Genomic DNA, 25,953 nt, shown 5'->3' with positions numbered 1-25,953 from the left:
TGTCGGATGCCTTTAAATTCACGAGCTCCCATGTTGTGCATTGAAAAAGGAATTCCTTGTAATGCCAAAACACGTGTCTGCAGTGTTCCTGCACTGTGCTTTTAAACGTTATTTTATTTCCTTTTATTTTTTAAGCAAAGGTATTTTCATTATTTTTTATAACTAATTTTTGTTTGTAACAAAAATCCATTTTTAATATAAAAATTCCATATTTTCTATACTTTTTTTTTTGCATAATTTTACATAAATAAGTTTTATCAACTTTGGGGACATTAAAATAAGGATTTATTCCATTGAAGCATTACAAACTTCATTATTCTCAAAATTTAAAATTTGACTTATAAATTTTAATTTTAAATGATTGTAGAATATAATGCTTGCTCTTTTTTCTATAAATTTTAGTATCTGCCTTGGACAATATTTAATTTTTTGCAAATACTCGGTATTGGCCGAGTATCTGATCAGAATTTGGCCGAGTACCGAGTACTCGGCAAATTGGCCGAGTAGGCCGAGTACCGAGTAGTTACTGAGTACTCGGTACGTGTCTACTTTCAAACATGTCAACGATGTATGCTAATTTTATAATGCATTTTCTGAAATAACTTATTCAGTTCTCTAAAATAGGTCATGAAAATAGTTAATGAACTATTTTACAATAATAGTGGAGCAACCTGCTACGGAATAGACCTAAGTATATCCATATACTTCAGCTTCTTCCACTTTAATAGAAGATGTTATCTCTCTTTGTCCAAATCTAATTTTATAATCTGAGGCAATTTATGATTTAGAATATATTTACTACACCAAAAGATGAAAATGATTAGAAATTAAAAGGTTTTCTTATATGTATTCATGTCAAATAAAAGGACGTTAGCTGATGTTTGTTCAAATATAGAGCATAAGGATCCATTTTTATTTTTTCAGAAACTCTAATCCAAACCTGGTACTGTCTTCCTTAAAAGAAAAAATCAGGGACTTAGAAGAACACAATAAAAGTGTCAAATGCTTAATTTGTTTGGTAAGTGATGACTGAAAAATTGTCAACTTTTATAATTTGTGTTTCATACTTCAGTAGACCCTCGTTTTTTGTGGGGATTAAATTTCACAAGTAGGCCGTGTAAATCAAAATAGCAAAAATGAAGACTTAATATTATTGTTAAAATAGAGGCGGAGCTGAAGAGATTAAAAAAAGAGAGTAAAAAACTTCTTTCCACACTTTTTTCCACATTACGATCTCGAGCAGAAGTGCCAAGTTTTGGACTCAAAAATATGTTTAAATTCTAAGCTTTTGTCATTGTTTATAAGCTGTAGTTCGTATAATTTGTTTTCTGGTGCTTTGTTTCATTAATTTAAGCTATAAAATACTTTTTAAACTCTATTTTTGTATTATTTTAGACACATAGTTTAGGGTTGTCAAAACGTAAAATTAACGAACTTCAAAGAGCTATAGAACCCCCAAGATGACACGCAGCTCCATTGTTTTTACCTTTTTCATAATCTGAAAAATTCCGCAAATTTTGATACATTTTATGATAGTTTGTAGATCAAAAATTTTTTTTCTCTATACATGGAGGGGACACCCTAATGCAGAAGGTGTATAAAGAAAACATGAAATAAACTTAATGTTTATAAAAATATTTGTTATGATAGTCTCTTGGCTGTTGTAAATAATTTTTTGCTGTAGTTTATTGTAGTGTATTAATACATCCATAATTTCTCACATCACTTCCATAATGAGATCTTCCTTCACAAACAAATCATAAAGACCATTTGCCATTGTCAAGGAGTAACTGAAAACTTTCAGTATGAAAGTTTTTGATTGTGAGTCATCGATGTCAGAGTACCCTCATTGGTTTTGTCCTCTTTTGTCACCTCTAAAAGTTCTTCTTTAGTGAGCTCTGAATTTTATGAGTCTAATAAGTTTACTGCTAAAAATAAATAGTTCTGGAACATGTCACAAAAAAAAAAAAAAAAAAAACTTCAATGTCCCAAGCTCGCTTTTGGAGCACCCAAAAAAATGTTCATTTCATGTTGTCAACAATCTCAGGAGTTAGAATTTTAAAGGAGGAGAAAATGTTCTCCTGCAATGCAATGATGCTTCTGGTTAAAATCAAAACTTGTATGCGTGAAAGAAAAAAAAAAAAGACATTGAATCTTACACTGTCAGTAATCAATTCCCCTTAAAATGAGAGTCTACTGCATTAATGTTACAAGCATTTTCTGATAGGCATTCAAAGTTTAATTTGGTTGATTATAAAAAAGATACGGATAGGCAAATAGTGTTGCATTCATTCAGTGGTACATGCTTAGTGTTGGATTTACCAATAAGCTGAAGAAACAGGCTACAGGGCCCCCAACTCCCAAAAATTGCATGATGTGTTTCTAAAAAAAAAAGTTTTTGAAGAGATCAATTGCATTTTCAAATGCTTTTCAATGTTGAAAATTTCAAAAAATGTAGTTACAAACTTTGAATTTTAAAATTTCTAACAGAGGGATCCTAAAATGGGCCAAATTCAGCTCCTTGCTACATCTGCATAAAAACTGGGTTTCAGTAAAATTTTGCTTGAGATAAATTTCTCACATGTTTCATGTCTTGCTATATACAGTCGAATCTCGTGATCATGACACCTTTGAGACTGTCAACGAAGTGTCGTCATTACCGGAATAGTTAAAAAATTCTTAATTGAACATTAGTTAACCATAAAATTAGATTTAATGAAGAAATTAATACTGTTTATGTTTTAATTAAATTTAACTAATGTAAATTTGAATTATTTGTGAATATAACAAAAACACCTCCTCTTCACTCATGATTATTATTATTATTATTTTTCAATTCTACAATACTTTCCAATAAAATGTTTGATAAATTTTTGAATAACATTTGTCAGACTCCTTCCATGAAATTACCAGCAAGAAAGAAACCAATTCAAAACTCTTCACTTTTGTCCGCAATTTGATTAGATTTTGACAGCTAAGCTCCACCTTTCAAAGGTGAAAAAACTCTTTCTAATCCTTTTCTCCACTTCAAGAGTTGTGTGTCCCTTTTCAATCAAATGAGGAGCCCCTTATCTCTTTTTCTCTCATGGGAGAAGTTTGTTGTGACCACCTACAGCTTAACGTAGCTATAGTCTTTCTCTTCTCTTGCTATTTCCCTCCTCCAGTATCACAATCCACCTGCTTTGAATTCCTTTCTCTTGTCCTTCTTGTCAAAGTCTGAAACCTGTACCTACCTTTCAAAACTTATCTACTCGCCCCCCCTCCCTCCCCCACCATTCTCGAAGTGCCATGCCTGGTCAAATCTCTTGTCAGAGTCGAAGGTTCCTACAACAAACATTTCCAGATGTCTTCATTATTTTATTGAACATTTTTTCAATTGCAAAGAAATATTTGATCCAGTCTGCGCAGCTTGAAGCGTCCTCGTAATTGGAGTTGCATGAAAAAAGCTGTCGTAAAATCTGGCCACGTAACATTAAAATTATATGCCATAGGTTCGGAACTTTAAAAAAGTGACGTGACATCCGGAGTGTCGTGAAATCCGGGTGTCGCGATAATGAGGTTTGACTGTATTTAATCCTCAGTTCCGTATTTTGGAAGTTCTTTTGCAATTGCCTGCTTTTATCTTACTTCTACTGCATATTGTCAATATGTTTAGCACAAGGAAAAAATACTACACTACCGCTATTCCTTTTCTGCACTATTTGTTATTGAAAATTACAAGTTGTGCAGAATAATATGGTTTTTTTTACAAAATTGGAACAATCCCCCCCCCCTCACGCAAAACTATACAATCAAGTTTTAAACTGTCAGTGATTTGGAAGTGGAAATGAAGTGCTTGAAATAATTTTAATTGTTTTAGATTCCTTGAAAATAAATACGTCTTTAAAACTCCTTTAAAAGTGCTTCTAATTTATTTCTTATCAAGTATATAAACAATTGCTCGGGTAGTTAAGGATATTAGTCTCTCATTACCTACTTTTTGAATCTCTACATCATTTGTTTTAAGGCATTTTTTACTATTGATCATTTCACAATCAATTTAGTGTTGTGTTTGTTGGTGCGTTGAAGGAAGGATGATCAAATTATAGCAAAAGTCGATGTGAGCAAGTGAGAATTCTCTCTCGTTATCTTTTCTCCTCCCTCACTCTTCCTCTCTGTTGACTACAATCAGCGATTTGTCGAACCTTGAACAATTTTTATGTTGCATTATCTTAATTTGCAAAAGAATAACTTTAAAAAAGTTTTTGTTTGCCTTTTTTTCTGTAGTTCAAATTACATTTCATAAGACTTCAAAATGCAGAATTTTATACCTATTTTTCAAAAAACATTCTGGGTGGGAAACTTTCGGAACCCCTAAGATAGGGGATATTCTCTACCCAGCTTGAAGGAGGTCCCTGCATCACGTTCCATATAACAAATCCCCCTCCGAGGTCAATCAAAAAAAGACAGAAGTAACATTAAAAACAAAAATAAAGATATGGGTTAAATGTACCCAAGCATAAAGTTATTTAGACTACAAAAAGGGCCCCCATACCTGAAGTAACTTAGGGCCAGGGTTCGAAAATATTGAAAATATCCGATATTTTGATATATATCGGTTATTTTGATATATATCCAATATTTTCACTCAGCATAAACTGAAGTCTTCAAAACAGTAAATGCATCCTCAAATCACTATTTATTATCTTACATTATTATTGCAATATGAAGACTAACAATTAATGTTTCTCTCATTATTTATATCTAATATTTCATTTTACATTTTTGTCAATTTTAATGAAGTTAATTTAGCATTAGCTGATTTACTCATTTTTCTTCTGTTCAGTTATATGATTCAGAAATAAAAAATATATTAGTTGGTGCACAGTCATAAGACATTTTCTTTTTTCTGACCAACGTTTAATATTTAATTAGGCACATTTAATATGATTTAAAATAGTTACATTACTAATAATAAAAATGAATGTAAAATTAAAAAGAAATATTATATTACTTTGTTTACTTTTATTAATACATCATAAAAATATAGTGCATAACTTTTTGGTTATATTTAACAATAAAGGAATAATATTATTATGATTAATATAATTTTTATATTGAAGGTACCGTAGTTGAAAAAATAAATATCGGATATATATTGTGATAGATATGATATATATCGGCGAACCCTGCTTAGAGCCCCATTAAGTTTAAATCCGGCCTTGTATCTGCTGCACACTTTTTCTCAAATAAAAATGAATGCTGGTGGTTATTGAAATATCATTTCACAAAAAAATTATAATATATTTACTCGTATTGTGCTTTTGATATGGAAGTGTATGCAATCTATAGAAGGAAAAATCTTTTTTCAGGAACCTTACACAAAGCCTGTTGTATCAACAGCCTGCTGGCATGTTTACTGTGAAGAATGTTGGTTGATGACGATGGTATGTTTCATTCAATATCAATTAGGGTAGCGGCAGCAGTAACAGACATGCTTTAGACATCGCTCTCAGGTTAACTCAATTTTCTGGACTTCTGAAACTGTTTTTCTCTCATGTAACTACATCTCATCTAACATTTGGCTGCTTCTGGATCCTTTGAATTAGTTAATTCTATTTCTACTTGCTCAATTTCGGAAAAAGGTCCGACCCCCCAGTAACGGACACCGAACAATCCGAGGATACACAGCAACAGACAGGATGAGGAAAAGATGGATAATGGACAGAATTCCCTTTTTCTCTTCAAAATGTGCGAAAGTTCTTTATTTTCAGAACTAATGCCTTATTTAATTCAAATGAACATGAAACACCAGCTGACCTTGTGGTGGCTGTTTATAAGCTTTCACCACTGCCTTATAAATACCAACTGGCTCACAAAATTCACTCTGATAACACTAGGTGGTTGCACCGTATTTAAGAGCCACAGAAACATCAGTTTTACCCGCTCAAAATTCTTATTATTTAAATCCAAAGTCATGACTGTCTGTTACTGGACCCTTGTCTGTTACTGGTGCTGTTACCCTATGTTAAAAAATAAAAACATGATTCCTTATTTCCGTACCTCAGAGCCAGACTAGCGTAAGTGCAAAAATTACAATTTTCAGTTCATTAGTGCATTGTATGTAGAATCCTATTCTGCATTGAGCCATGTGAACGTAATTCTAAAAAATAATTCCTTTTAAATTATTTACCATTGCTAAAAGAGTGCATTCCATTCTCTGTATGCACCAGGAAAATGTTTTTCCTCTCTTCTGTAAAGTAGAAGTTATGTGACTTATGTTAATCTGGCTGTGAGGTACGGATTTATGCACTGAAATAGGAGTTTCCAAACTCCTATTTCAGTGCATGGACTTAAAAAATGGACTTAAATGCCATTTTTGAAAATTTCCCAAAGCATGACAAAATAGCTCATTGTTCAGATTTTTTTAGAACTCTCAGGCAAATTTTTGCATTAGAACAGTTAACACATGCAGTAATTGTATATTTATCTAACCATTATATCATCCCTCAAATTTTAAAACACGTTTAAAGTTTGTCAAATTTTCTGTTCTCATCACCGGCAGATGTTGGAATGATCAACAGGGGAAGTAAACCAATTTTTTCTCTTACATTCATAAATCACTAGGTTAAAACATCAACTAATGAAAAAGTGTGGATCCTGTACCGAATCTCTTCAACATAAGCAATGGAGTGCTTAGCTAATTACAGTGCCATCTGAGAAACGTCTTTTCGTTAACAAATTTGCCGAAGATAAGAGTTTTTCTCAATGTTTTTAATCAAAACTAAAATTAATTTGAGATTGATATAAATCAACTAACCAGTATGAGTGTGCATTACAAATGTTTTGAGCACAAATGAATTTTTGTGCCTTTCTAGGAGCTACTTCTGTCTCACCCTGACGAGGAATTTTCTGATACATTTTGTAATCGTTAGCAAGCTTAACTTTCAAATCAAGTCACCTAGGAGAAAGTAGAAATGTGGAAAAGTCGAACATAATAACAAAAAAAAGTGGCTCTAGATATTTATATTTTGAACTGAAAATCAAACTTGAAATTGTTTCCTTGAAGAATAAAAACTTAAGATGCCACACGTTGTCATCCTTGATTCACAAAATAAAAAGTCGTAAAAAAAAAACTATTTTCCCCTTAGAAAAATAGTGAAACGTCATTGCATTTTGTATTATAGATCTTGTAATTGTAGCAAAACCCCATCTAAATACCCCTCTAAATGATGAAATATTCACTGAATGGTGAGGTGGCCGCTCAAAGAGGTTTTATTGTATATGTACATGGAGTGCTTTTTCTTTCATCTGATTCTTTTTTTTTTGCAGGGAGTTAAAAAGTTATGCCCACAATGCAACATGATAGTTTCTCCATCTGATTTGAGGAGGATATACTTGTAAATACTCTTTCAGTGACCTGTATATTTCTCTGGATACATTCGTTAATTTTTTCCATTTGTCTGAAATAAGAGATTTCAACAAAGCTGGGTAAAATGCGAGGATTTTGACAATAAAGTGAGTGGTAGGCAGTGAAGAAATTTTGGTGTTAATGTAGCAGGTAATCTACATTATTTGTCAGTCTGTTCATTGCTGGCAGCATTGGAATCAATTTTTACTTTATAAAGCATTTTCATGACCCTGTTTATAAAATGATTCACTAACTAGCACGGTAGGTCATCTGCAACACTGATACCAAAATTTTACTGTTGCAATAAAAGTATAATTACTAATCAAGTTGGTATCATTTTATAGTTATCAAGACACATTAACTTTGTTACAAAGGCTGTAAGCGAGCATTTGTATCTATAGTAAAGCATCAAGAGATTCCTGTTTAATTTTCAGCTGTAACCAAGTCTTTCAATATTATTTCTTTGTATATACAATTCAAGCAACTATAAAATACATTATCTGTTTGTTTTTAAGTATATTTATAAACAAAACATGCATGTAGATCTCTTCCCCTTTGTTTTGCTTAAAACGTAACAATAAAATTGTTACATTGCAAAACTTAACACAGCTTGACTAAACTTTTAGCAAGATGTTCAATTCTAAATTTCAAGGAAGAGAATCCCTCATCGTTGTAATACATGTTCCTAAAAATTCTAGTTAAAGTTATCATAGTTGAATGATACGTATATTTTTTATGATGTGTTGTACATAGAATTCTATGCTGATTTGTTTCTTATGCACAAAATGTTTTGTTTCTGTTCTCTAGCTATAAAACAGGACTATTGTAATATATATCATGTGATGATTCTATAATTAAATTTGTTTAAAATATGGAATTTTTTTTTTATTTCTACCTTTAACACACTTGGCAAAAAAGAAAGAAGATATTTTTATTTCATTTCACTTAATATTTCAGCTCAGCCGATCGATCAAGTCACTCATAGTATGCAAAATGAATGAAAGAATTATCAATATTATGACTTCACGAGTTCATAAATATTAAACTTTGCTTCTGTATTTTATTTTTCCCTTTACCCCCAAAAGTATAATCTTTCTAATACATACTAATTCATTTTTCAGAAACTTAAATTAAAACTGGTTTATTTTTACAATTTTAATTTTTATCGAACACAATAATTTAAGTCCATATTTAAAAAAAAAATTAAAAAAAAGCATAACATGCATAGCATTTTTTATAAAATGTTTAAAACATTGACAAATCTAACATTGTTGGGCACACATGCTCAATGACATTAGCATCTTATTGAAGATATGTGAGAAAATTAGCAATCGGAAATAATTTTGAGACAGGATGAATGCAATTTTCACTTTGAATTTGTGCCAAACATGTGATTTGTTCATACATTGTATTCAGCCATTTTTCGAGCAATAATTGGATATTATTTTAATATTTGGTATAAAAATAACTATATATATATTTTTTAATGTTATTATGGTAGAACCTCATTAATCCAGACCTACGCAGGATCCAGGTCATCCGAATTAAACAAATTAACCTCTAAATCACATCAAGGTACATAAACTACAGTACACAGTAAAAATTGTACTTTTAATTCAAGAGAGTGAAATATACAACTTATAAAAGAAAAATTCATAATTCATTCATGTACATCTAAATGGCTACCTGGTTTAATAGGGTCCAGATTAAACAGGGTTTACTGTACTACTGGTAAAATTTTTCAATGAAAACTCTTTAGAATTTGCATTAGTTTTATTGAATTAATTGTTTTCTGCTGCTGAAAGTAACCAATATATTGTTAAAAATAGTTTTCAGCCCTTCTTCTCTTCATATACAAATACTTTTAGCAACTGAATCTTCTTATAAAAAGAGTAGATTGTTTTAAACAACGCAATGCTGAAAGTCAATTTAGTCAAAGAAACTAAGGATATACATTTTTTATCTTTTATTCAAAAATGTTGCATTGTTTGAAGTAAAATTTTGAAATTTGTAGGAATAAGCTGAGAGAGATTAGCTGAGATTTTTGAGGCCTTCATCTTCTCTTCATATACAAATACTTTTAGCTGCTGAATCTTCTTATAAAAAGAGCAGATTGTTTTAAACAATGCAATGCTAAAAGTCAATTCAGTCAAAGAAACTAAGGATATACATTTTTTATCTTTCATTCAAAAATGTTGCATTGTTTGAAATAAAATTTTGAAATCTCTAGGAATAGGCTGAAAGAGATTTGAGTTTAAAAAATCTCAAGTTGAGATTGTTTGCATTTTGATTTTTCCATGCATGTTTATGTACATATAATGTGACAATTAAATACATGTCAATATTTAAGTTATTTTATTGCAACAAAACAAACTTTCAACATAATAACAAAACAGAATTCAAAGAGTCTGCACAAAAGGTTTTGTTGTAACAGCTCCTTCATTTTCTGCAGAACAATCCTTAACTTCAATCAAATAATACTCCTTCCCATCTTGGCTTAAACTCTGAATATCTTCCATAGAACAAGCAGAACTAATAACCGTAACGTTACCTTGATCGTCGGGCTCGCCAATCATGAGCGTATCGCCTTCGACATTGTTATACATCATGCTATCGGCGTCATACTCTCTGATGGAGATGTCTGGGGACAGCATCTCAGGGCTATCTTCCTCCTCCTCCTCATCCTCGTGCAACAGATACATATCTGAATCTCCCCTGTCCAAACTTATCTTAGTAGCACCTTTGAGAACATCCGAATGCGTTCTCAAGTGTCGCCTGTAACTTCCAATTTGCAAGAATTTCTTGCCACAAATGTCACAGACGTGGGGAGTGTATCCGGTATGCGTAATCAGGTGGTTTTCGAAGTTCCCCAGCCTCTTGAAACGGCGGCCACAGACATCACAGCTGTGTGGTTCCTCGTCTGCATGAGTGGCCAGATGCTGCTTCAAGCTGCTCTCCCTCACAAAGCCTTTATTACATAAATGGCACAAAAATGACTTATCGCCGCTATGGAGCAAGGAATGCTTTTCCAGATTTGCGGCTTTGTAAAAAGTCTTATCACAAGAATCACACTGATAGACATTTCTCTGCGTATGCTTCAACAAGTGTCTCTGGAGACCGGTTTCTTCGACATACGTCTTCCCGCAGTATTCGCATGCAAAATTTCTTTCAGACTCGTGAGTTTGCAGATGCCTTCTCAGATTGCTCATTTGGTTGCAGCCCCGGCCGCATATCTCGCATCTGTACGGACTCTGCTTAGTGTGAGCAATAACGTGAAGCTTCAGGTGATGAGATCGGTTAAAAGTTTTCTCACAGATGTAACAACTGTATGGACGTTTGTCGAGGGGTTTGTGGATGATGAGATGTTGCCTGAGCTGATTTCCTTTCTTGAATCTCTTACCACATATTTCACAACCATGCGGTCTTTCTTGTTGAATGTCGTACGTCAGCTGGTCCACATCCATGGCAAATTTTTTCTTTTTTGAATATTAGGATTCCTTACGGAAACATTTATACAATCCTAAAAGAAAAAAACAATATTAAAAAGCATGAAATGGTATTTTAATATTTTTTGTTCTGTTGGGGGTACACTGTACTGTAAAATCAGGGTCGGTATAAGCATCCTTTTATTTTGACCCTCCCTCCCCCCCCAAAAAAACTATTTTTTAGAAAAACAATTTTATTTTAGGAAAATCATGAAGATTTTATGAATTAATTGTTAAGGGATGTTTAATGTTCATATTTGTACCAAATTTCTTCGTAATTAATTAAATAATTAAGAGTAAACAAAAACTTGTAATTTCATTTGCTCATACTAGGAGATTTCTATAGGAGAATATTATTTGAAAATCTTTTAACTATTATGAAAAATACAATACATAAATGGGTCTTGGTATAAATAATCAAAGAAATAATTTACTGTGATAGTTCAGACATTATTAATTACAAATAACCAAGAATAAATACTTGCAAATTAATTTCCTCATAATCATAGCTATCTACTATAAATAAAAAAAAAAAAGTAAAATTAACGCACTCTTAAACATGGAAAGTATTTTGCAGTATCTACAAATGAATCATAAGTCTGATATACATTATACACAACTTTAAAAATCAAAAGATCAACGCATATTTTGTTTAAAGATTTTTAAAAAAGCTACAAATCATGTAATAAATTTACCTAATGTATCAGTGACAACAATTATACAGGGTGTTCCGTTTTAACCTGCAACACCTTTATTTTCCCAACCGTTAGTCCTACTGCAGTGCTAAGCACAGATGTGGTATCTGAACATTTTATCAAAATTGAGTTATTGTCACCAGGTAGTCGTTAGTAATTTAATTTACCTAAATGTCAAGTTTTTTGGCGATTGTGAACGCGAAATATTAAAACAAGCTTTAAGAAAAAGTCGTAACTGCACAGTTTGCGGAGTTTGCTAAGGCAATTTGAACTTAAGTGACAAATACTAAGCCTTTAAAGTGGTATCTGCGCAGTTACCACTTTTTTCCTTAGTAATTTGTAGATACGACTTTTATACCTTAGTAAAGCAGCATATTTAATAATGTAGCAGTTTATTGTAACACAGAATGTTAAAATTAGTTTACCGTTGAATAGTTGATACAGGTTGATAATAAAAACTAATACAGTAGAATACCTTTATAACTCTGACCTATATAACGCTATTCTCTATAAACCGCACAACTTTTCAAAAGTAAACAATAGGTTTTGACGTTTAAAAATCCCTCTGTTTTGCCTTGCAAACATAAAATTGTTAGGCAAATTAAATTTTTTAACAGTTTTTCATCTTTCCATCTTAGTACAAAGCTTTTAAATGAGAATTAGGATTCACTAGAGACGTACCCAGTACTCAGTAACTACTCAGTACTCAGCCTACTCGGCCAATTTGCCGAGTATGCGGTACTCGGCCAATACCGAGTAGTTGCAAAAAATTGAATATTGTCCAAGACAGATCTTAAAATTTATAAAAAAGCGCAATCACATATAATATTCTGCAATCATTTACAAGTTAAATTTAAATTTTGAGAATAATGAAGTTTGTAATGCTTCAATGGAATAAATCTTTATTTTAATGTCCCCAAAGTTAATAAAACTTATTTATTAAAAATTGTGCAAAAAAGTAAGTATAGAAGATATGGAATTTTTATATTAAAAATGGATTTTTGCTACAAACAAAAATTAGTTATACGAAATATAAAAATACCTTTGCTTAAAAAATAAAAGGAAATAAAACAACATTTAAAGCACAGTGCAGGAACACTGCGGACACATGTTTTGGCGTTACAAGGAATTCCTTTTTCAATGCACAAAATGTGAGCTTGTTTAAAGGCATCCGACAAAAGTCGGATTCTTTTGTCGAATGTCTTTACATTCTTTAGCTCACATTTTATGCACTGAAAAAGACGTCCCTTGCAACGCAGAAATACGTGTCTGCAGTGTTCCTGCACATTTGTTTTATTTGCTTTGAAAAATTATTTACTTTTTGGCGGACAAGAACTATAATAGATTGGTATAATTTGTTTTAATTCCAACTTGATTAATCATGCCTTTTATATTTATTTTTAATTTTAAAAATAATTTTTTTGTAAAATTTTTGTCAAAATATATATATATATATATATATACATATAAACAAAATTTTTTAAATAATGCATAATTAAATTTCAGCAGGAATTTAGTTTTAAAAACTATTATATGGACATGGAGGTCTATACAACTATTCCAATAAGTTCAAAATTCATCACATGTGTGCTGGTGGTTCTTCTTAAAACATAATTGGAACTTGGTAACTCGGCCGAGTACTCGGTAACTAGCCAAGTATTGAAAGGCCGAGTACTCGGTACTCGGCCAAAGTGCTACTCGGTACGTCTCTAGTATTCACAGTAAAAAGAAAATGCCAAGTGGCTTTTGAAAATGCAGCTGTTATGCAAACCATCAAGCTATCAGAAGTGCAGTCACTTTCTTTTGATTATGAAAATTTTTATTTGTGAATGATTAATTGTATAATTAGTGCTTTAATACTCACATTGCAGAGCTAATAAAAAGATATATTCTGAATATTAGTTTCAAGATTTGTGAAGTGACCTATATAACGCCAAAACCTGTATAACGCCAAAGCTCTGGTCCCAAGGTGTGCATTATAACGGTCTTCTACTGTATAACTTTGCATAATTGTTAAAGTAAATATTCAGTTTTTTCTATTTAAATGATTATTTAAAATGCAATTTCTAAAAATGAAATGCATGTAAAATATTTATATCTAATTCTTTCATGCAAAAAAAAATGCATTTCATTCTACGGGCAGTAATATTTTTATTTAAGTATCGTCTGCTGTCAAAATTATCTTCATGCTCGGTAAAAATGAATCTAGAAAATAAAACATTATAAAAAACACATTCTTTAAATATAAAAAACAGAAAATTGTTACGGATTACAGTTTTAACTGTCTTGAGTTTTGAAAATGGTATCTTTCAGAAGGTAGATTCTGTCAGATTTGTATTAACAAAATAAAGTGAAACAGCTAAGTCCAAAGAAAGCAGATGTTTTCAGTATTATTTAATGATACATTGAGCACGTTTTACTAAGATATTTTTTGTCGTATCTGTGCAGACACCCCTAAAAATGCTTAGTAATTGTCACTTACAGTGAAAATAGCTTAGTATATGAAAAGGTTTTGAAAAGAAAATTTGTCGTAATTACATTTATTAATTTTAAATTAAGATTTTTACAAAAACACTCTCTTACGGTTTTTAGATAAGTTATTAACAAAACAACTACCGCAGGTTGAGCATTTAATTAAGTCATAAATCAAAGAAACGAGTTGGAAAACTTTAATCATCAATTTCTCATTTTCAGCTCTACTGCAGATATCACATCTGTGCTTAGCACGGCAGCCTAGATGTATACTTCCAATTGCAAAAATGTTCAAAATCTGATGCAGAGTTAAGTTATTGAAAGTTTGAAGTAAAAATAAAAATTAGTCAAAAAATACGAAATTTAACTTTTTATACGGGCCCCAGGTCCCCTAACTTATGTTTAGGGAAATTATCTCTATTGAAAAATAATTCCAGCTTAAAAAGTTTGAAATTAGTACTACCAATATTCACCGAGATATGAAATGTAGCGTTTTGTGACTTACACCACTTTTCACTTGCCGTTAATAACTTTTTGGGGAAAATATAGCAGTTAACAAGTGTTTAAACTATATGTGTGCATAGACTGGTTTTTGAAATTTTTCGAGGTTTTGTGTATCACGGCATAACATTTGCATTTATTTTTGAATAGTAATGAAAAATATAAAATACCTTGTTTTTTTACTTCGACAATCTCATTCTTCTGAAATGAGTCTGTATGGTCCCTAAAAGCTTTTAACTCTAATATCTCCTTGAGTTTTGGTCGCACAAATGTCAAGTTTTTTGTGTCAGTAATAGTTTTCAATGGAGATTATTTCTCTAAACATTAGTTTGGGGACCTAGGGCCCATATAAAAAGTTAAATTTCATATTTTTTGACCCATTTTTATTTTTTCCTTCTAACTTTCAATATCTTAACTCTGAATCTGAGTTTGAACATTTTTGCAATTGGAAATATACTTCTAGTACTAACGGTTGCAAAAATAAAAGTCTTGCAGGTTAAAACGGAACACCCTGCAGAAACAGGACAAGTAGGTTTTAAGAAAATCATTATGCTTTCCATTGTAGACATTATTCCTCCTGGTTTAATGCATTTAGGAATACAATTTTTTTATCAAAGAAAAAAAAGTTTAATTAAAGCCTCAGTACAAACTTAAATGAAAACTCTTTTAACATATATTAATGATCAAGAATGCCAAAAAATTAATGTTTATTCATTCTTCCACCATCCATACACGAGACTTCTTTTACTAGATTGGGATAAAAAAGTTCTTTGAACGATGAAAATTTGGCATTATATTTTTTTTTATAAGAGCACTGGGTTACATGGACATTTTCCGTTTTCATAATTTTATATATTCTCTTTTCTTGCTCTGACTGCATTGTCTATCGCGGATGCAAAAAGTGTGCAGGTATAAGCGCAATTTTATGCCTACTCTACTTGCATTACCTTAAAAAATATAAGTTTCAAAATTTATTAAATCTGTAATTTATCTATAAAGCTTTGCTAGTTACTTTGCATGAAATAAATTTTACTGTTCAGTAAGTTACCGCCCTATAGCCAGGGCTAAAGCAGAAATACATGAAATACACCGCCAGCTCGGTCAATTCCAACCGAGGACTGCAGTTTCGAGCTTATTAGCACTCATCAGCCCGGCATAGAGTGACTGGGCTGGAGGTGGAAAACCTCTTAAGGAAGCCTAAAGTGCCAAACAAACTGGTGGCTAATACAGAATTAGCACTGACCAGACGAGTGACCAAAACAAATTTGTATTTCTGCCTTAGCCCTGGCTATAGGGCGGTAACTTACTGAATATACTTGCCTTGCCTTCAATCTTCGAGTTGAACCGAACCATTGTTTATTTTTGCACTTATGTTATTACAGAGAAAATATATATTTAACTGACACTTCACAACACTCAACACTGTTTGATGTTCCGTGTTTATAATGAAACCAGGGTTGAGCAATTTACATACCCGATTTAAATCATGATATAAACAGGGGTCTGTCCAGGATTTTTCACAGAGTCCGTTTTTTGTGAAAAATCAAATAATTTTGTGAAAAATGAATTAATTTTGTGAAAAATCAAAAAAATTTGCAAAAAAAAATTTTTTTTTTGTCAAAACAAAATTTTAGAATTTAGAGATGGCACAAACGGCATCAATTAAACTTAAAGTTGAGTGTTTTCCTCTTCTACGTCAAGAAAATCATTCTGGAATTTTTTTCTGATATTTGGCGGGGGGGGGGGGGGGGCATCGCTCTTTCAAGAATCAATATTTATCTACCATTCTACATTGTTAAATTATACTAGATATATTTCTGTACAGTACCTAAAATAATTGTAACAAAAATATGAATAAATAAAATAAAAATCAGAATAGGGTTCAGCATTCACCTTTTTGACCCAAGACACTCTTAAAAAGCACAGAATTTCGTTTAAAACTTATAAATTCCGTGATTTTAACAAAAATAAAAAGATATTTCAATTGTTTACCTCTTAACAAAGCGTAATAATCAAAATTTCGTAAAATCGGATTCCCATAGCGGATACAAAGAGATCGCAATTCTCAAAGTGAAGGAATCAAAAGTATAAAAACGGCTTGTAAAAGAAATGTTTTTGATAAAATTATTTTACAATTGCATTTTAGAGTCCTATGATAAACATATCTATACATATAATAAAATAAGATGTTTGTGTGTGTGTGTGGCACGCATCCCGGGAAAACGGTAAGGCCTAGAAAGATGAAATTTGGTATACAGGTGTAGTTTTTACTGAAGTTGTGCACCTCGGGCTTCGATTTTTGATATTTTAATTAGAAAAAAGTTATTTAATGTTTTATGTGATTTTTAGCACTTTTTAGTACTATTAACCTCACAGACCCCGTACCAATCGCGCCAGACAAATATTTTTTGTACTATAGGGTCGAAAATTAAATTTTAAATATGATGAACAAAAAAATTTTGAAAATAGAGCAATTTTTGTATTTTTTATAAATTTTTGAAAAAACCTTTATTTAGCATTTTTTTCTGGCTTTTATATTTTTCTAATATCATCCTGCGAGAAGTATCAAAGCCTCATTTCTAAAATTTAAGTTGGTAATAGTAAAAACATTTCGCCCTCTTCAGAAGAAGAAAGTTCTTAAAAATACGCAATAGTTTTTTTTAAACAATTTTTTCAATGCTGAACACATCATGTCTTTCCACGCATCAGTCGAAAAAAGCGTTCTTCAATCATCTATGGCTCTGACGTCACTACTTGGATTTCGATTCGATATTTACGACGGAATCTTAATCGCAAACAATGTTAATCTTTTTTTTTCACTATATAGCTTACTTCTAATTTTATGACGTGATGAACACGTGTTTTTCCGGCAGCGCTTGCTTTTTTTCTTTCCTTTTTTTTGTTTTATTTAGGGATTTCATTTATTTCTTTTTTCATTCTCTCCCCCCCCCCCCCCCAAGCTGGACGTTTTGTTGTATCTATATTACGTTACATTTCATAGTTGTGCGCATTTAAGTCACTAAAAACAGCGAGATTTTTTTTATCTTTGTCACTTAGTTTACTTTGTTACTTTTGGCACAGTACGGGGGATTTTGGCGGTAACTTTTTTTTTTTGCTCTACTTAAATAAAAAAGCGGTTTTTTGAGTGATCTTTGTTTTTATTAGAAAATGAGCTGGGGGGTTAAAATAAATAGAGATGGATAAGAAATTTTAGAGATAGATCGTAAAGGTAGATAGCCGCCGAAGGCGTCAATCTTGGCGTAAAAATGTGAATGGAACAAAAAAGATAGAGATGGATTGATTAAGACTGCTGCCAAATTTATTTAAACAGCCGCCAAAGGCGGCAAACTTGAATTAAAATGGTAAATGACAAGTTAGCCAAGCAGCCGCCGTAGGTGGCTGCTTGCATAGAGAGGTGAATGGCGTAAGAAGGCGAACCAGCTGGTCGCCGCAGGCGGCTAGTCATTAATATCTGTGGACACAGTTGACCCAAAAAATAAAATAAACCATCTATTCAGCATTTTAATTTTTGAATCATAACAGAAAATGGAATTTTGCTTTAAAAACTTGAAATGAGAGTTCTAACAGAAATAAAGAGACTTTTCATTTATTTGAATCCTAATAAAGCGAAGTTAGCTTGAAAAAAGAGCAAAATATGATTCTCATATCGGATGTTAAAATATTGCATTTTTCAAAATGTAGACATCTAAAGAAACAAAAAACGGTAGGTAAAAGAGTTTATTTAAAGTTAATCATCCTTCTTAGCATCGAAAAATCAAACCCTTATAATGTTCTCCCAAAATAACAGTTAAACATCGCACCCCATCCTAAAAACGCAAATATTGACAAGCTGGCAAAATGATGAGAATATTTTCTAATCAAGTCATTATAAAGGTTCAACGCCAGACGCTAAGTGGTGATAATTTTGAAGTTGGTAACCCTATCTGAAGCGATCATATTTTTTCCTCATCCTTACTATTCCTTTGCAGTTCTAAGTTCATTTCGCAGATATATATTATTATTGTTTATTAAATCATAAATCATGAGCGGAGAAAAGTGCTTACCAATGCCTTTTCAGAAAAGTTTACAACACCGCTGCTAATTGGCTGTGATAAAACAAACAACCATTATATTTATTTGGCAGTAGCAATTATTTATCGCTTGCAGGAGCATCGCAAGAGTGCCAATTTTTTTTTTTTTTCAAAATTAGCCGACTTTGTATAAGCTGATTCCTCTAATTTGACTTAAAAAGAGGTTCCAAAAATTATCGGTTTATACACAGAAATATGCGTTATTTTGCTTTCAGATTTGCTCTTTCAATAAACAATTTGTGACAGATCCGATCTTGTTTATCAGAATTATGTGAAGGGTCCGTTTTGTTTGATCAGGATTTTGTGAAAGGTCCGTTTTGTTTGATCGGGATTTTGTGAAAGGTCCGTTTTGGTTGATCGGATTTTTGTGAAGGGTCCGTTAACGGACCCAAATATCCTCTTGCCAGACCTCTGATAAATCAATTGATATTTTTTAAAAAATCATTGATTTAAATCATGATTTTTAAGAAATGAATTTTTAAGTTCAAAACAATGAACTTAAAATGTGTATAAAGTTCAGAGTATTTTTAATAGAAAAAACCCAATAAAAAAGCAAATATTAATTATAAACAACCTTACCAAAAGAAAATAGAACAGTTCATATAGTTATTAAATAAAGTAAATTGAAACCAAAGAAAAATAAAAAAAAATCATGATGTCAATAAAATTGAAAAGAAAAATTGCAAAGGATATGAACTAAGACGTTTGTGTTTGGAATTAGGAGGGATTCATCTGTAAGGAGTTAAGCTATTAAAGGATTCATTTAAAAGTGAGCTCGTCATTCAATCCTCTTCAACATTCAGTAAGTCAAAACAGTGTTAAAAAGTAAAATATGCATATTGATAGGACAAGAATTTGAGGGGGGAAAAAGCCTGATTTTTGTTCTTGGTGAATTGCATTAAAGGTTTAAAAGGCAAGAAGAAATTTTTTTTTAAATCATGGATGTTATTTGATGATTCTTTAAAAAATAATTTTAAATAAAAATTAATAAAAAGTAAGACTGGGCGATATACCAATATATCGTCATATATCGATATATAACTATTACCACGGTAACGATATTTAGATTTCTATCCATCCGATATATCGGTTGAAACAGAAATACGGGACATAATTACGGAGAAATTGAAATACTGACTCAAAAATAATAACTTTTTATAGTTCTGTATGATGGATGAGGGCTTGAAATTTCAAGAAATTAACTGCATTCTTCAATCAGTTATTTTATTTTTAACTATAGTACAAGGGAAAATTAACAACAGGGCCGCTGAAGGTCAAGGTGAACCCATTGTCAGATTGGTCTCCAGATCCCATCCCCCTAAAAAGTTTTCAAGAGCGGGGCCCTTCTAAGGACCCGCGCCCCTAGTTTCTGACAAGGCTGATATGCCCTCTCGTGGGGCCTGAAAAGTGAATGCGTGTTGGTTAAAAAAGCATCTTAATGCAACAATTAAAAATTAACCAATGGAGGTATCAACACGGTTCATATTTCTAATTAAACGTAAACCATTGATATTACGCTGAATAAAAGGTTTGCGAAATATACTGAACAGAAATGTTTGTATTAAAAAAGCAATGAAAAACGAAAAAAAAACCAATGAGATTAAATAACATACGCTGCCAGATCAATCATTTTCCATCCGAGCTGTCGTATCAAAAAGAGCGCAACTCATAACTGAATGAAAATAGTAGCTTTATCTTTGATATTATTCTGATCATAACATGGTAATCCAATTTTAAAGCGTTATCACGGGCAGCCCTGAAACTGAACTCTTCTCGCCAGACATTTACTGTTAATGCGTGGACATGGTGTTTTTTGTGAAAGTTGTACGCATTAACGAAGATGGAATTCAGTTCTACCATTCAAGGGTATATGTTCTTTGTGAAAGTTCTACGCATTTTTGGGAAGAGTAACAAGTACCAAGTACGATTGAAAAAGCTGAGCTGTCGATTGATGACATTTATTGGATGGTTTACCTAAGACCGTCGGATGAAGATAAAAAGTAAGTACAATTTTTAAGCATTTTTTTTATTTACTAATGTGACATAAATGAATAATATACATAATTCGTGGATTTTAAAAATTATGAAAAATTTCATTGAAATAAAAAAAATGTCTTATAATTTATTTAAAAATTTACTGCATTAATTTTGATAATATTCAGATTTTTTCAAAAAAAAAAAAATAATAATAATAATAATTATTGAATAAATAAATAAATTTTTTAATTTTAATTTTCCCCCCTGAAAATATTTAAGTTTTATATCAAATTGCAGTGCATTTATAGCTGCATTCTTTAAAGATTTATTATTAGTATTTTACTTAATCTTACTCAACTAAAAACTAAAAAGTCTTAAAGCAAAAGCTATTAAATGACTAAAAACAAACTATTTAAGACATCAACACGAAATATAGTTCAAAGTACATTCAAATTATTGAGACTGCTCAAATTGAAAGATTTAAACAAAATATTGAATCGAATATTTAAAACTTTTTCGTTGCAAAGCACTTTTGTCATGCATTGCGCTATACCATTGAGCACGCCCCCCCCCCCCCTCTCCAGGAAAGTTTTGAATTAGAGAAATAATATTATATTTAAAAATGTTTTTTGTTGTTTTTCGATCCTTTGCCCCCCCCCCCCCCCAAGAATATATTGATATATCGAAAATATCGATATTTGGTGAGCGATATATCACGGTATTAAAATTATGATATCGACCAGTCCTAATAAAAAGCATTATTTGAAGAAAATAATTCAATGTTCTAATGTTTTTTTTATTCTTTTTTTCTGCAGTTAATATAATTCTATATTATTTTAAAATTTATTTTATAATTTTTTAAATAGAAAAGGCAAATATTTTTTAATTTGATTGTTAAAAGATGTCCAGGAAATAAATTCATCTGGATATGGGACTTTATAATTGAAGCAAGTTTTTGTCAAACTCAGATATGCACCTGCAGTGCATGGTTGCCAGATGTAATTAAACTACTCTTTTTTATATTTTTTAGTTTTATGTATTTTTCAATTTATATATAAAATAAGAATCTGATTTAGACATGTCACTTGAACAATTTAATTTGTTAGTAATTAAACATACTTAATTAATCTTAAAACTAAAAAAATTCTATTTAAATAAAAAAAATGTGATTTTTTTTATTATTTTTTTTTTTTTAATGATTTTTATCAACCCTGAATGAAACTCAAAAGTGACCACAGGTACTATCGTGCAAGCTCTAGTTACAGGGTTCATACTCAACTTGGAAAATCAAAAGTAAGGAGTTTTTAAGGAGTTTCGCAGGAGTTCATTTTATTTTTTAAGGACTAGTTACCTGTTTTAAGAGGTATTTTTTAAAAACTTATTTCAGAAAAAATATGTACAACTCTAATATTATTTATTTTTGTTTTCATACAAAAACATTGAACGCACAAACATATTAAAATTATAGTAAAATATGCATTTACTGCATTTTCTTTGACGTGAGCCGCCCCGGTATCAAATTCAAATGCAAGGGGGGGGGGGGGGGTACATAAAAGGAATTTATAGAAGCAAAAAAAAAAAAAAAACTTTAGAATGGTACTTTAACAAATCTACAAGATGTTATTTTACAAATAACTATCTACATAATCGTCATAAATTTGAAAAAAAAATTCGGATGTGGGGAAGAAATTTGTCTAACGAAAAAATCGGATTTCCGGTATTAGCAGACGAATAAATAGCGGAATTTTGGTAAAATTAGGTACTACGTAATCACTCCTATCGGATTGGCGATAGAAAAACATCTTTAAGGCCATGTAGAATAAAAAAAAATATAGGAGTTTGTAAGGGAGATAATAGCAAAAGTCAGGAGTTTTAAGGGCCCTTATTTTCTTTTCTTAAAAAGCAGGAGTTTATAAGGAGTTTGTAAGGAGCGTACGAACCCTGTAGTAAAAGCCACATCCGCAAATGACCTCACACTTTTAAGGGAACCAGAGGTTTGCAAAATTCTGACAAAGGGAGAGGGTAGCAAGAAGTTTGACATTACATTTTTTAAAGAAAAATAATGCTTTTGAAAACCTGACATGTGGCAAAGAGAAGTAAGAAGGCGAAGTGTGACTAGTGATGTGGATCGGTAAATTGCCCAGTGGGTAGGTCATCAAGGGGAGATAAAATTGAGGGAGTGCAGATTTTCATTCGTGAAACAAAGACACCAAGTCATGTGACAGATTTTAAAGCGAAGCATTGGAATAAAATCATGTTTCTTTCGCTAGTTTCACGCAAAACGTGTCAGCCATTTGTAGTTGATCAGTCATGTGATTTCAGCGTTGCCCAAGCTTTCGCTAAGCCAATGATTAGACTTGCTCCCTCCATCTATAATTCCTGCTCTAAGGGGTAGGATTTTATTATTATTTTTTTTTGGTATTTTCCCCGAAGCCTGGGTAAATAAAAAGCCAAAAATTGGGTATTTGGTAAAAAAAAAAAAAAAAAAAGTTGAATGTACAAAAAATTTTATTGGAAAATTTTATTGAGTAATTGAGATTAGTAAAAATCAAGTTGTGAATCAAAGACTCTTTATCTACTACATGCTAGTTGGAAAAATATAAGTGAGTCAATAATAAATTTCAAGATTTAAAAAATATTTTTACATTTCCAGAAAGGGATATAATTGAGTGCTATGCTTGTCCACTGTTTGAGGGTGTTGATTCCCTTGGTTACTAGACTTTTTATGTTATCATGCCACCATCCCCCAACCAAAAAAAAAAAAGGCACAGAATGTCCCTAATTCTCACATTTTTTTTTTAATTTAAAAATTATACATTTCAGTCAAAATGTTTTTACTCATGTGCTAAATACTACAATTTTTTTTCATGAAATAGTGCGTAAATGTTCATCAACTGGTTGGTCCATCCTACGACACAAGAAAATATAATAATCACTCTCAAGTGAAGAAGGTCTTATATAGATCAGATAATTTGTGCAATTCAGATAGTGAGTCAAATTCAGTCTGACTCTGAAGTATTTTAATCTCATTCAGATTATTGTTCAAAAACCTAAGCAACTTGTTAGTGATAGTTCTCCGGAATGGTTGCATTATATATATTTTCTGATTTAGTTTAATTAAAAGAAAACAGATGTTGTGCAATGTAGCTGTTGAAAGTATCTTACACGATACATTTCTTTTAAAATGAAAACCTCATAATTTTTTTTTTTTTCATTTCCAAAAAAATAACTATTTGCAATTTCCAAAAAAAATAACTATAAACATTTGGAATTAGAAAGCTATTTTCCTATTTTTTTTTTCATTACAAATTTGGTTTTAGGAATTATTAAACAGGATTTTTGAATTAGTACAACAATTTTCCCTGTAATTGACGCTATCTTTATCTTTGTTTTCCACTATCCCACCCTTTATCAATTTAAAACAAACCTCAACATTCATTACTCCAAAATTGTTCTCATTGTCTAAAATTAGCAAATATAGATTATTACTCAAAAGGGTTGATATTTAAATCAATACTTGTATTCTGAGTATAAATTTCACTGAAAATTAAATATCCATTTTTGGTATTTACCCTTATAAATACCCGGGTATTTTACATGACTAAGAATGACACAGATGAAGTGGGGTTAAATCTGTTGAAAAAAAAAGTGTATCATCATTTATAGGCAATCTCTGAAGTAATTTAATGTGGTACTTACATATAAACATCACTAGAGCTACAGATTTGGAGTTTTTTTTTTCTCTTGTTGTCAAAAGATAACCGTGTGCCTGCAAACAAATGTGGCAAATGATTACCCTTTATTGGCGCAACTTCTGGTGCAGTGATGTTAACTTACCTTCAATGTATTTATGTTCTTTTGATCAACAGAATAGATTTTAGTTTTGTTTCTATGACATAACTCCAAAATTTGGACTTTTGTTACCAGAGTCATTATGGTTATTTAAACCATGGGTGCTTTCAAGAGAAAAGTATCCCCCCTCCTCCCGCAAAAAAAAAAGTGCTGCAGTCTGTGCAGTGCTAAGACCCTTTTCTGGAGAGCACGTGTATTAAAACCAAAATGCAGTTATAAAAAGAAAAAAAACTTCCTGCTCTCTGTCAAACACAAAAAGGCATTTCCCAGCATTTCAACTTTTATAAGCAAATTACAATTACATAACCTGTCAACAAAACAACAAATTCAAGCATATAATTCGGTGTTATTGCAGATTTGCTGTTGATACATTAACAGTCCCCCCCCCCCCCTCATGATGTTTAATTTCTTATCTAGAGTCAAATTTTTTCATCAAAATTTTGAAACTTGAAATAAAAAAATCAAAACATTATGAGAAAAAGTTTCATTCCAATCGAAATCGTTCGTGTTTGAATGGAATTTATTTCTCGGAAAAACAAGAGCTTTTCTTTGGAGAAAAAAAAAAAAAACTCAAGAACAAATGAAATGATAAATAACTCGCATTACAAGAACATTATTTTAGTAACTCATTTTTATTTTAAAAGCTAAATAAATATACATATCAAATGAACATAAAATGTATCACATTTCTAAATTTGAAATGAAAGACCAAACATTAATTAAGTGAAACTTAAGCCAATTATGTCCGATTCATCAGCTGATTATTTAATTTCTCCGGCAGTTCTCAATCCATCAATAAAGTAAAAACAAAAATCTCTTTTTTAAATACTTGTAGTTTTTCTATAAAAAATGTTATTATCACAAATACTCAAAAATAGATGAATTTCTAATTGATCCTAATCGACCGAACGTATCGGCATCGAATTCAATTATGCAAAAAATTAAGAGAAAAAACAAACAAACATCTCTGCGAAACAAATTTTCAATCATGTTGCTTCCATACGAAATTTGAGAAATCCTCTAATGATTCATGCATTTATTTGTTCCACAGATACATTGCAGTAAGTATTAAACACACGACGTAAAAAAATAACATCCCTTCTCATTTGAATATTATAAAGGTTCAATTTTCAATCAAAGAAATAGCTTTTGACCAAAACATTTACAGTAAAACTAAATAAGATTGTAACTTACGGATGGGCAACGGAATTTTCTTCAGAAACTTTGCAATGAAAGTGGCACCATTATTGAAGACGAAAGTATGGCTGCCGGTCAGATAAAATGCTACGCACGTACCACGAGACAAAATTCTAGCTCCGTAATTTAAAATATTGGCTATAACTATTATCTAAAATGAAAGCAGAAGTAATTTATTACATTTATAGATTCCATTAGCTGAAAATAACACACAAAAAAATCCTAATCAAGACTTGAACACATCACACCGAAAACTTGAAAATCACTGATGAGGGGAGGCGTTGACAAAAAAG

The 25,953-nt window shown here is 31.3% G+C and overlaps 1 protein-coding gene across 1 annotated transcript; it reads right to left on the bottom strand.

The window, feature by feature from the left end:
• Positions 1 to 9,622: 9,622 nt before the first annotated feature.
• On the bottom strand, positions 9,623 to 25,907 carry LOC129232135 (zinc finger protein 239-like). Its single transcript, XM_054866376.1, has 2 exons — positions 25,658 to 25,907; positions 9,623 to 10,910 (listed from the first exon to the last, which is right to left on the bottom strand). The coding sequence occupies exon 2, from the start codon at positions 10,852 to 10,854 to the stop codon at positions 9,790 to 9,792; it is 1,065 nt and encodes a 354-aa protein (XP_054722351.1). The 5' UTR covers positions 10,855 to 10,910; positions 25,658 to 25,907; the 3' UTR covers positions 9,623 to 9,789.
• Between the last annotated feature and the right edge of the window lie 46 nt (positions 25,908 to 25,953).

The sequence above is a fragment of the Uloborus diversus genome, unplaced genomic scaffold (genome assembly GCF_026930045.1).
Source record: "Uloborus diversus isolate 005 unplaced genomic scaffold, Udiv.v.3.1 scaffold_11, whole genome shotgun sequence".
Classification (NCBI taxonomy): domain Eukaryota; kingdom Metazoa; phylum Arthropoda; class Arachnida; order Araneae; family Uloboridae; genus Uloborus; species Uloborus diversus.
This window is presented reverse-complemented; position numbering and strand designations above follow the sequence as displayed.

What these genes read in the sequence shown, in the direction of transcription:
- LOC129232135 (XM_054866376.1), bottom strand. Translation starts at nt 10,854, where the DNA reads ATGGATGTGGACCAGCTGACGTACGACATTCAACAAGAAAGACCGCAT.